The sequence below is a fragment of the Papio anubis genome, chromosome 6 (assembly GCF_008728515.1).
Source record: "Papio anubis isolate 15944 chromosome 6, Panubis1.0, whole genome shotgun sequence".
Lineage (NCBI taxonomy): Eukaryota > Metazoa > Chordata > Mammalia > Primates > Cercopithecidae > Papio > Papio anubis.
The window spans coordinates 68,337,870-68,351,173 of NC_044981.1; the positions used below are offsets into that span (position 1 = coordinate 68,337,870).

General features: G+C 37.1%; 1 protein-coding gene across 6 annotated transcripts in view; it reads left to right on the top strand.

Moving 5' to 3' along the window:
- Positions 1-13,304, top strand: part of KCNQ5 (potassium voltage-gated channel subfamily Q member 5) — a 564,981-nt gene that overhangs the window by 467,171 nt on the left and 84,506 nt on the right. For 5 of the 6 annotated variants that reach the window (XM_017958019.3, XM_017958018.3, XM_017958020.3 and 2 more), the window contains exons 6-7: positions 209-319; positions 6,385-6,480. In XM_017958019.3, the coding sequence (XP_017813508.2) occupies positions 209-319; positions 6,385-6,480 (207 nt within the window). The remainder of the gene's footprint in view (positions 1-208; positions 320-6,384; positions 6,481-13,304) is intronic. The other variant, XM_021936800.2, reaches the window with a different exon arrangement.

Genomic DNA, 13,304 nt, shown 5'->3' on the forward strand with positions numbered 1-13,304 from the left:
AAGGGAGGAACAAGTATGTAGGTTATTCTTTTCCTTAAACAAAGAGAAGTTCTGTCATGCGTCATGGAAAATTAAAGCACAGTAATAAAAAGCACCAACAAGATTTGTTGAATAATGATTTAGTGGAAACGTTGCTTGCCTCCTGTTCATAGGTCCTAACTTTCCTCTCAAGTACTTAAGCTGCACGTTCTATTTATTTTGTTTCTAGATTACATTGACAACTATTGGCTATGGAGACAAAACTCCCCTAACTTGGCTGGGAAGATTGCTTTCTGCAGGCTTTGCACTCCTTGGCATTTCTTTCTTTGCACTTCCTGCCGTGAGTATCTTTGCACCAATAAAGCAGTTTAAATTAGGTCTTAGAGACTTATTAGAGTGAGCTCTCACAAATTGGTATGCTTGGGAACACATCTATATCATTTACAAATATAATTTTTCTGATATAATGTTGACTTTTCTAAATTATCTGGACAATTTATAAAATATAGTCTTTCCTTGGAGACACTTAACCTGAGACTTTATTTAATATAGGCTCATACTTTGTGACCAAATAATAACTCTGATGGTTCACTTTTTAGGCAACATGCTACTAAGACATTTAAAATATTTGCAAAGATTTAAAGCTATCTTCTTTTAAAACTGATCCTTCCAATTTGGTTTATAGTGTGTGCTACTTAAGAGATGGATGTGCACAGTGGAGTATTTTTCTCTTCAGATCCATTTGAGTGAAACGCATACGACCTTAAAGGGTGTTAAACATGTCAGATGATTTATTCACTGTGTCATCATCATTGATTTTTTTAATGAGCAGTTTCTGTATCTTATCAGAATAAAGGGCACATTTATCTGCCCCCGAGCTTCTGATTATTTTCTCCTTAGTGAATGAAGCCTGCCTTTCTGATCATTTTATTCTCTTGTGTCTTTAAAGGCAGCTGTTCAAAATATTACAGTTTGTTCCCATTTCCAAGTTCTTGCTTTCGTTCACTCCACCTGGGGTGGGGAAGGGGGAGCCAACAAAAAGGAGGGTTAAGGCAGTGGCAGCAAGAGTGCTTAAGGAAAATAGCTCCAGTCTTGCTCCAGACACAGCTCAAGCTGTGCCAACCAGAGACCCCAGAGCACCTCTCCAAAACTCTTTTAGCTCATAGAGCTTCTCTTCTGCTTATTAATGAGAGCAGAGGACACCCTTGTCCCACCAGTGCCCAACTCGAGATTCACCAGATGGTTCTGCCCCAGAACACTCAAAAGCACAGAAAAGAGACTGAAAAGGCCATGCATATGCTTGGGTACTAGAACTCAGTTTGAATACATCTTTGTCATGTACTAACTATGTGACTGCTTTAGTTTACTAGGGCTGCCTTAACAAGTACCACAGACTAGGTGGCTTAAACGATAGAAATGTATTGTCTCACAGTTCCCAAGGCTGAACATCCAAAATCAAAGCATTGAGAAGCCACGAGAGCCATGAGAGAAAGATCTGTTCCAGGCCTCTTTTCTTGGCTTATAGATGGCTCTTCTTCCTGTGTCTTCATGTCATCTGTGTCCAAATTTCTACTTCCTAGAACACCACCAGTCATATTGGATTAGGGTCCATCCTAATGACCTCGTTTTAACTTGATTACTTCTGTAAGGACCTATTTTCAAACAAGGTCACATTCTGAGGTCATGGGGATTAGGACTTCAACATATGAATTTTGGAAGGACACAATTCAGCCTGAACAGTGACCCTGAATAAGTTTATTTTTTAATAGAATGGAGGAAGAATTATTGAGCCCAGAGAAATTTTGTGCAGATCGATGTAATAATATAAGTCAAGTTCTTGTCATGAAGAGAACTCTCAATAAATGTTACTTTCCTTTGCCTGTGTGAATCTAGAAATACATGTTTCCTGGAACAAAATAATGAAATCAAGGAGAATCAAAAAAAACTCTTACATATCCAAGGCAACTTCATCTGGCAATCTCAACAATTCAGAACAGAGAAGAGATTCACTCAATAATCAGATTCCCTACAGGAAAATACCTTTAAAAACAATACAACAGTCTTGGGTTTTTTCCCATTATAACGGCACAAAATAATTGCAGCTTTTGTGTTTATATTTATCCTGAGGCCACATGTATAGCAACCTCTATGATTCAGTGAAAAACTATGAACTAGGAGGTAGGCAACCTCTGGGCTGTTGAAATAGACAGCAGTCTATGTTCTGTCTTCCTTCATAAGAGAGCCACTTGAGATCTAATTCATAACCTAGTCTTCATTCAGAGAAAATTCTGATAAACTCACCTTATGTTTTCATAATTCTTTGAAGATTATAAACAACAAATATAGAGGAAGCTGATAGAACAGACACTGCAACAGAAAGAAATGGTGAAAGACTAACAGCAAAGGAGGGAAAAGGAAATCTGTGAATAGCAAGCAGACATCAATGTTCAAAATGTGTATCCTGTCCTTAAGGTGGTCAGTAAAAATAAAATAAAATAAAAAAGTAAAACAAAATGTGTAAAGATCTAGGACCAATTAGTGTTGCAGTCAACACACCTCTGGAAGTGGGCTGCACTCAGCACAGCAAAAAGGCAGTTCCCATAATGAAACTCTGAACTATCACAGGGAGGTTAAATATGTCGCTAGGTTAAGTTAAAGGACAGAGACTAAGTAGTCATTCTTGGAAATGTTTCCAGTAAAGTAAGTATAAAATTTTTATATGCAAATTAAATTAATACATGTTGGAAATCTGAAAATTTTGCTTTCACTGAAAAGAACATTTCTTAACAATGCCAAGAAAAGTAACCTCTACTATGGATCTTTTGCTGAAACCTCACAATATTTTCTGAGTCCTTATTTATTAAATGAAAGACTAAATGGTCCATATATACCTTCAGAAAAAAACGAAGTGGCCAGAGATTTGATTATATCCTGTGTACCTGCCAACCAATAGTGTTGTCTGATTGAAATTTAGGAAGATACATTGACATTTTGCTGAGAAAGCTAGAGGCTGCCCCTATGTAGGGTTCCTCCCACCCAGGACGCCTGAGAACCAAGAAAGAAATGAGCCTTTCTCCATCTTACCCTCAATGTAGAAGGGCTGTCCTGCACATCACAGAGTCATACAAGCTACCCTTCCAAAGCTTCACTGTAGGGTCACTTCCCCTGGTGCCCACTCCATCTCTGGGCTAATGTGCTCACAAAAGAAGCCCCAGCTCCCTTGTGTTACCCTGATAGGCAGGTCTTTCTCCTCTTTAGGGTTCTTCCTTGTCTTCTGCTAGATATTCCTGCTAAGAGTATTTTCATTGATGAAGAAATTGAGTTTTATAGAGACTGAATTCCTTGAGACATCCAGCTAGTAAATTCAGTGCAAGAACTCTGTTTGACTCAAGATATTAACCATTCAATTAAAAATATTGGCCATTGTAATCATTAACAATATTAATTAAATGTAATTATTGCATTTAATAAAATGTTAACAACAGTTTAAAAAAATAGGATATCTTGCCAGGCACAGTGGCTCATGCCTGTAATCCCAGTACTTCGGGAGGCCGAGGTGGGCGGATCACAAGGTCAGGAGATCGAGACCATCCTGGCTAACACGGTGAAACTCCGTCTCTATTAAAAAATACAAAAAATTAGCCGGGCGTGGTGGTGAGTGCCTGTAGTCACAGCTACTTGGGAGGCTGAGGCAGGAGAATGGTGTAAACCCGGGAGGCGGAGCTTGCAGTGAACAGAGATCACGCCACTGCACTCCAGCCTGGGCGACAGAGCGAGACTCCGTCTCAAAAACAAAACAAAAGCGCATTGGGTATCTTTCAGCATAGCCTATTTGCTGATTGTGGGTTACAAATTAGGTTCATTTAATCTGGAAGATAATGAAGGTTGAATATTTTAAATGTTTACCGAAACATATTTCCTCTCTAGTTGTTGTTTATGTAGCAGTTCTCAGCAAAGTGTTAAATCTTAAAACCTAAAAATTGAGTCTTGTTGTCTTAGAAAATGAATTAAAACAAAATTCAATTTCTAAGAATTTACATCTATTGGTGTCAATATTTGAAGGCATGACACATGTTCAAAGCTTAAGCCATGTTTTATGTGTGTATATACATATACAATAGACTTTATTTTCACAGACTTCTATTTAGGTGCACCACGCTGTGTACTAAGAGAGATGTGGAAAAAAATTGGAAAGGAGCCATGATGAGACAATAAGCAGACCCAGACCTGGTTTAATAAATGCTATAATGTACAATCTGGCACAAGAGATATGTAGCAAACATTTGCCATTCACCAATATATATTTCCGAGCAATGCCAATGTGATTTTCAGTACATTTTTAATTGTTTGGCAGATGATAACTTTGTGCTATGTAGTGCCTGTCTTTATTTTCCAAAGGGGATTAAACTCCAAACCTCATATCCACATCATAAGTGCTCAAAATGGTAGCTAGTGCTGTTAATTCAACATGTGCAAAATCTGAATTATGCTCCATACAAGCGAATTATACACATATATGCACATAAATGCATGTATATATAATACATGTTATAAATAGATGCTAGAAAGTTTGGTATTTCATATTCCTAACATGTCTACACTTTATGAAAAGTAGTATTAAAGGGAAAGTAAAGAAATCTTTCCTAAATGATCTTAAACAGCAGAAAAAAACTGGAAGTTACTAATGACTTAAGTTGTTCTGGATTTAGAAATGGAGGGGCATTTTTATAACCCCCAAAAGGAAGGAAACATTGTTTAAATCTATAAACCAGATCACAGAGACCAGGTTTCTATAAAGTTTAGTTTGTACAATCACAACCTGTAAGAGATAGAGATCTTAGTGTAAGACAGTCACTGAAAAAGAGAGATGGAAAACAGAACCTATGATGTAACTTCTAATTTCATAGTACAGTCATTTGTACTAATTAATAATGGAGTAGATCATTGCTCATGAATAGCAAATAGTATTATTAGACCAATGCGTATTTTAAACATGATTGCATTACTTATTGTCTGTTTATTGTCACAGATGTACTCAGAATTGTGGAATCTCAAGATAAGAAGGAAGGTTAAAGGCTATCTAGAGCTCAGATATATCTCAGCCAAGTTGTTATTCAGCTGAGACTTAACACCTTCTAGAGATGAAAAACCCACCACCTCTCTAGGCAGCCTATAGCATCTTTGAACCATCTTTGAACTACTCTAAAAATAAAAAGAAAAGAAAAACAACCATTCCTTACCTGTGGCAAATACTGACTTAGTGCTTATAAAATGTCCATCTCTAACCTAAGGGTTAGACTGCTTGAAGTTTAATAAAAAGCTAATAATTTATAGCTAGCAAGTAAAATCCACAGACTTGAAGGCAGCAGAGTTCCCAGTCCCATGCCAATAAACTCAAGAGTTAAAGACAAAGCCCAGAGACTGAATTTAGCAAGCTCCAAAAGCCAACCCAAGGCTGAGACAAAGCATCTTGTTTTCACAAATGTTAGTAGACCAGAGCAAATTGGAAAGAGTGGGGGACATCAAAGAACCAGAATTTTGGCAGATGAAGATGATAAGCAGAAGGAAAGCAAAGTGGCCAAAAACTAATGTAAACCTAGAAGGGAATACTAATCTTACTAATCCCAAAAACGGAATAGGTGAACCAAAATAAAAAAGGCAAGGAATGGTGAAAGTGTGAATTAAAATGGGAATGTGCTTTGCAATGATCTACGTTCTAGTCTTTACTGTACAAATGGGCAAAATAGAAAATCTTCTACTGTATATCTTCAAAACTGAGTATCCCCACCCTCCATTTTACTTTTCTTTTAGTAGGTTTAGAGTTACAACATTGTAAAGAACTACAGCTGGGATAGATTTTATGCAGTCCTCTCTCCTCCATTTCATGGATAGAGAATCTAACTTTCAGAGTCTCATCAAAGTGCTAGAAGTATTCCCATGTTCACAGCAGTGAGACTTGAACTCCCCTAGATTTAAAATCCAGCTCTGTCCCAAGCTGAAATTCATGTTCTCTACATTCCATCACTGGATGAGACCATTCGCTCTAACTTAGGCAAAAAGAAGTGTCACAGAGAAGGCCACACACACACACACACACACAAATATTGTGATTTTATTTATAATCATGGTGCCTATGCTATACCACAAAAGATAATAAATGACAATGCCTAATTGATTTACTAAAGAACAGAAGTTGTATCTCCTGGCAATATTGCCCAACAATTTGCCGTTGGCTGATGGTATTATAATGGAGAGAAATACTGCTTATTTTAATATGTAACATGTTTATGGACAGGTTACATACCATTTGTCTTCTCTCAGACTCATTTTAGTGACTTTTTAATATTTGTATTATTTAACAGTGCTTTTGAAATTTTTGAGTGCCATTTTTGTATTTTGTTCCAGGGCATTCTTGGCTCAGGTTTTGCATTAAAAGTACAAGAACAACACCGCCAGAAACACTTTGAGAAAAGAAGGAACCCAGCTGCCAACCTCATTCAGGTAAATGTCAATGTAATAGGTAGATGGCAACATCTATGTCCATAGTGCTTGATGGGTCGTTTTCCGATCTCTGTGCTTCATTGCTTGATAGAACTACTGCTTTGTTCCTTTTAAAAAAAAAAAATGAAGTCAGAACTTAATGTACAGTCTTGGATTTGGACAGGTGTTTCTCCTCTCCCAAACTGAAACATATGTATTTTTAGCAAACGATCCATGTATTGTTTAGACTAAGTAACCATGTCAGCAAGGCCATGCAAAGGTTAGCAGTTGTGTTGCTCCTGGAATTATCTAATATGTCTTATGAATTACTTGATGAAACATAATTGATCATTAAGTGATGGAGCAGAACAGGGCATTACAATTACTTTCTCCAGCCAGATGTATGTTGCTGTTTTAAAGAACAACATATTTGTTTAGAATGTCAAGGTTTAATACCTTTGAAATTGCTTTTAGTGCCATCTAGGGCAGTTAGTGGAAACAGTTATCCTATTTTGAGAGCTGATGGAACTATGGAATACATCGGTGTTTGAGAATATTAAACAATAAGTATATAATTTGAAGCTAGCTCCTAATACATAGGCTGTTATTCAGCATTTCATTTTCTTTTCAGTAACTCAGGATTAGCTTCAGCACTAAAAGGAATGCTTCTCCTTTCACCATCCATATATTTTCCATCCTAGATCCAGGTTAAGAATTACAGAATATAGTTTTTGTTAGATTCATAATGTAGAGTTGACATTTAGTCATGGACAAAATAATTCTACAATCTAAAGTTTCTCCCTTCCTGCTAGGGAACTGGAAGCTACCAAATTTCTAAACTGGAGGGGCTTGAAGTGGTGCTCCAAGGCCCTAGGAAACTTGCCTTAACGCTGCAGTAACAGGCACACTGTTTTTTGTTTCGTTTTGTTTTGTTTTTTGTTTGTTTTGTTTTGTTTTTTGAGAAGAGTCTCGCTCTGTCGCCCAGGCTGGAGTGCAGTGGCGCGATCTCAGCTCACTGCAAGCTCCTGGATTCACGCCATTCTCCTGCCTCAGCCTCCCAAGTAGCTGGAACTACAGGCGCCCGCCACCGTGCTTGGCTAATTTTTTGTATTTTTAGTAGAGACAGAGTTTCACCGTGTTAGTCAGGATGGCCTCGATCTCTTAACCTCGTGATCTGCCTGCCTCGGCCTCCCAAAGTGCTGGGATTACAGACATGAGCCACCACACCCAGCCACAAGCACACTGTTTTAATTTAGATTGTACCTTTGGGTGGGTGGGTTAGTGGGAGATAACCACCGCACCCCATACCTTTAGTGTTTATCTGTGGCTGTGATACATGCAGGGCCTCCCACAGAAATGGAGCTGGAGAAAGGAGGGGGCAGTATGGCCCAGTTATATCATGAAGGAGATCTGTTCATATCTCATCATTAAACGAGGGTATTAATTTTTAAATCAAGCTATTCTGCAACTGTTGACAAGAAAGTAGACCATCGGGCATGACTTCCAATGCAAATCACTGAGAATCTCTATTTTTTTACATTATTTTTTACAATTTTTTTTTACATATTCTTTACAGGTTTTAAAAGGGCACTAAAGAGAAAGTGAACTCTATTTTCTTAAACAAAGAGACCCATATGAAGTTGGAGTTTAAGATCTGATGCCAAACAATAATCAGCAGAATGAAAAGAGGAGTCACACACTTTAGGACACACGCAAGATACCCCAAGGTCCAGAATTCATAGCCTTTCATCCTTTAGCACTCCTTAACTGGTTACACATGTTCCAATACTTCTAATAAGTTTTTCTCTTTACTGTTCTTATCCTTTAATTTCCCTTCACTCTAGAACAATGTTTTCCAACCTGTGAGTGCAGAAGTTATTGCATAGGTTCCTTCCATCCATCTGAGCACCAAGCTCTGTCTACATATGGAACCAATAATACATTCGACACAATAAAACCTCTTGGACTATCAGCTGTTTTGTTTTTCTTTGAGGAATTTCTCATGCACATATCAGTTGTGATGATACAAAGCTGTGCTGCTCGATACAGTCACCACTAGCTACATGTAGCTTTTTACATTTAAATTAATTAAAATTAAAAACCAAGTTTGCCAATGGTACTAGCCACTTCTCAAGTGTTCAATAGCTACAAGTGGCTATCGACTACCATACTGTACAAGAGAAATATAGAGAATAACTGTAGGAAATCTCCTGATCTAACTTATCATTATTGACTACTAGACTGTGCAAGAACAATTTCCAATTGAACTTGAAAATAAATTGCTATTTCTACAGCAAATCATTGGAGCAGAGGCATTTATATGTCTACAGTCAAAATGAGGCAAGACCTCCCTCACAGGTAACCCTGTGGGGGAGAGGCTAATTGAACAGTTTTACTTAGAGGCCTAGAATTTTATTTTATGGAACTGGGTTATGTAATACATATTGTAATCAGTAATTGAACTTGTACAAGTGCAGGTAACAATGAAGTAAAATCATGAGTTTTTATTTTACTTAAAACTCCAACTTATATGTTGTTCTTAACAAAAATAATGCAAAATGGAAGGCTTGAAGCATTCAAGAGTACTTTTAAAATCTAATCATAGTTTCATTAATCAAAGTAGAATCTACTAATTTTAAAAGCAATTGCTCCTTCATTTAAATGCAATTAATGTATTTATTAGACATAGAAATAATAATATAATTATTAAATTTGTTCATTGTTCTTCCTTGTTATAGTCTTTAGACAGAATTCAAGGCTTTAAGCCTTGATTATATATTGTAGAAATTTATATTTCAGGATGCAGTAGATTGAAAAGCAAACTTCATTTACCCATCCATTCACTTTCTTACCCAATAAACCTGACTTGGTTTACTGAACACATAAACCATCAAGCCCAAAAGCATCTCATTTATTTTAGGCCAGAGTCACTATCTTCTAAAAAGTACAACTGAGATGCCCAAATTACTTCATCATTTGGTTGGTGAGAGAACTAAATTAACCAACATTTCAGCGTTTTAGGAAAAAATTTAAAACCCCAGAAGCTTGCAGCAAATTTAGCTGTGTCAATATCTTTCCATGATTCATTTAAATTTACTTTTCATTTCAAGCTGGAGCAGTCTGGAAAAAGAAATTAGCTCTCAGTAATGTTTTGAATACCTGCCCAAATGTCACAACTTTTATTAATAATGCTTAAGACTCATGAAGTGCTTTTTAGTTTGCAGGGTGCTTCTAATACATTATGTCACTTGATCCTCAAGACAAGCCTAGGAAGAGCTAGGACTCAAATCCCTGCTGTCTGAATCTGAATCCATTGCCCCTTTCAAAAAGCAGCATTTACATCCTCATAAATGTATGAGGATGTATGGGATGCCTTGGGATTTAACACTTAAAAATTCTTCAAAAGTTTCATGTTAGAGGTTTACTTCTGGAGAGATTGGACTAGATTTTTGTGGAACCAAGATGCTTTATTAGAAACAGAAACAGGGAATTAAGTAAAAGTTTGTGAAATAAAGGCTGGTAGGGATAGATTAGAAAATGTTGCTTTGATGCCAACTGATCCAAAAGAAAAATACATAATTTGCATTGAAACTTTGGCTTCCCCCAGTAAAATGACTTAGCCTCCACCCAATTACCCTAAAACGAAGCCACTAGTCATTAAGCTCAGGCCACTTATATAGAGATTTTACATCTTTTTAGTGCTCCAGTCATAAATAAAAACAGTGCAAGGTGTGGTGACTCATACCTATAATCCCAGCATTTTGAGAGGCCAAGGTGGGAGGATCACTTGAGTTCAAGATCAGCCTGGACAATATAGTGAGACCACATTTGTTTAATAAATAAATAAGAACAGAATCAGAAAAAAAAAAAAAAAATCTTAGATGTGAAAAACATGAAGGCAGGAAAAAAAAAAAAAAACAGAAGGTAAGATAAAGTTGTGAAATTTTCCCTGAAAGAATAAAAAATGATTGAAAATAAAGCAAAAACGATAAGAAACATGAAGGGCCCATCCAGGCGTTCCAATATCCCGCTGATACAGATATCTCAGCTCAAGTGCATGGAAACTAAGAGGAGGATTTTATCAATGAAATACGACATTATGATTCTCCAGAACAGGAGGACGGGAGTGGCCACAGTAGAAGAACTCACCAAGTACCCAGCACTGTGAACCAAAAACTTCACACCAAGATTATCATAGTGAAATATCAGAAAACTTACAAAAAGGGGATCCTAAATGCTTTCTGAGCAGGACAGAGCCAAAGGATCAAAAATAAGGATGACATTGGATTTCTCATTAGTAACCCAAAAATTAGAAGACAATGAAACAATACTTTCAACATTATCGAAATTATTTTCAACCTAGAACTCTATGTCTAGCCAAACCACCATCAAGTGTAAGAGCAGCACCAAGGCACTTGTAGGCATGCGAGATCTCAAAAATTAATGTACCATTTACCTTTACTCAAGAAACTTTGTAAATAGAATTTCTCTTCCAAAACAAGGGGATAAGCCAAGAGAGAAAGAGACATGGAATCAAGAAACAAGAGATTCCACACAGGAAAGAGCAAAGGGGATTTCTATGATGATAGGGAAGGGAAGTCCCAAGACAACAGCCATGCAGGCCTTGAGAACAGAATGAGAAGGAGGCTGAGAGCTCCAGGAGAAAGATCTTCAAGGAAGCGAAAGAATGGAATTCTCAGATTTCATGACGCATTTGACCAGAGGAATTTTATAGTTCTGTAGGAAAGCTCTGGACTGTATTCATAATAGGTACATCTACGCAAATCAAGAAATTAAAATAGGGCAATTATAACTCCCAAAAAAAACAAAAACTTCTACAGGAAAGAAAGAGTAGCCATAGCACATCACACTACTGAACTGGGAACAACAGTTACATTGTCATAATAATATTAAATAGTAACTTAGCTAAGAATTGTGATATTAAAATGTTGGTAGGATGAAAGGAGGGGAAGAGGGCATGTAAGTGGGCAATATCATTATCTTTCAGGATAGGAATTTAATTGATAATGTCTAAAATTGAAAAATCAAAAATATAACTATAAGCATAATCCTTGAAAATAAGCATTCTTGGCTGGGTGCAAGTGGCTCATGCCTGTAATCCCTGCACTTTGAGAGGCTACGGTGGGAGGATTACTTGAGGCCAGGAGTTGAAGACCAACCTGTGCAACATAGCGAGACCACACCTCTGCAAAAAACTAAAATAAGTCAAGTGCAATGGCACACACCTGTAGTCCTAGGTACTCAGGAGGCCAAAGCCAGAGGATTGGTTGAGCCTGGGAGTTTGAGGCTGCTGTGAGCTATGATTGTACCACTGCACTCCAGCCTGGGTGACAGAGTATGACTCTGTCTCAAAAATAACAATAATAATAAATAAGGATTCTTAAAAATAGAAGCAACAACTATAATAACTGAAGGAGTTGCCTCTGAGGAACAGAAAGTAGTGTCAAGAGAGATGTGGAAAAGGATTGCTGGTTAATAGCCTGAAACTTTCAGAACTTTTACATTTTAAACTCTGTACCTTGAATAAATAAGCTGTGTGTTCATTATTCCTTTGGATGGTCAGCTGAAACGTTCTAGACCATTTCCAGTAAGGATCAAACATGTCATAACGATAATACTTGCAAGACAAATAAAATACTCCCAAAAAACTGAATTATGCTGGCCTTGTACTTAATGAGCAAAGTTCAAATCTGTTTGGCTGCCTAGAGCACCAGCATCACCTGGTAAATGGTAAATTTGGCTCTCATTTTGCTTCTTGTTGATTTGTCCTTTGATTTGTATACACCATGTAAATTAACCATAGGAAATCCCTCTAAATGTTATTTTTCTCTTGCCAACTACTGTGTGATTTTGGCTTTAAATATAGGAACATGAGCCACTGGATCACAGGGATGTGGGTTCAAAGTTCAGCTACTAGAAGCAATTTGCTGAGAGAGAGCCAAGGACAAAACAATGTTATTATAGTGTAAGGGGCATAGAGTTCCACTTTCCACCTTCATTTTGACTGTTAACTAATATCAGACATGTGACAGACGCCACCTGCACCTTCCGTACCTCTCATTTAAAAGGCATTTTTGGGAAATGAGTAATGAAAGGAACAAGAGCTTAGCTGTTGGGATCAATTTGATAGAAAAATAGCAAGACATCAGGTTTCATTGTAAAAAAAAAATCTTTAATTTTCTCAGAGCGGCCTCTTTTGCCCCCAGTTCTTTATAACATTCACAGGCAATGCCTCGGTCCCATTCTTTTGTTGTTCTGTTGTTTTGGATTTTTTCACTGGTATCCAATAATGTACAGACCTGCTGTATGCTTCTAGTTCTACCGGAGTCTTGCTTTCAATGTATCAGAACTCATATATATATGTGATGTCTTCTATGGAAATTGTTTAATTAAAGCAGCCTTCTGTATCATCACAGCATTAGAGGATCTCTGGGCATCACTACTACAGAAGAAGCTGCAATGATAAATCCATGTGTTTTCCTTAATTATTCTGGATCACTCTATAAATTGTGTGTGTATAATATTTGCTAAAATTAACATTTCAAGATGATACAACAATAGTTGCTTTATATACGATGTCAGGACACTTAGCACAAATTTCCACAGATCTGTAGATTAAATCAGCATGAGCCATGTAAAAAATCTCATTTAAACCTTCCTTTAAAATATGAAAAAGTCCCTCAAGTTCTACTACTGCATTTTTCTATTTTTTTATATCACTTTCTGAAATTTCATTGAAGTACAATGTGCATGCAGAAAAGAGCACATATCCTAGGAGAACTGAGCACACCTGCATAACCAGCACTCAAATAAACAGAGCATGA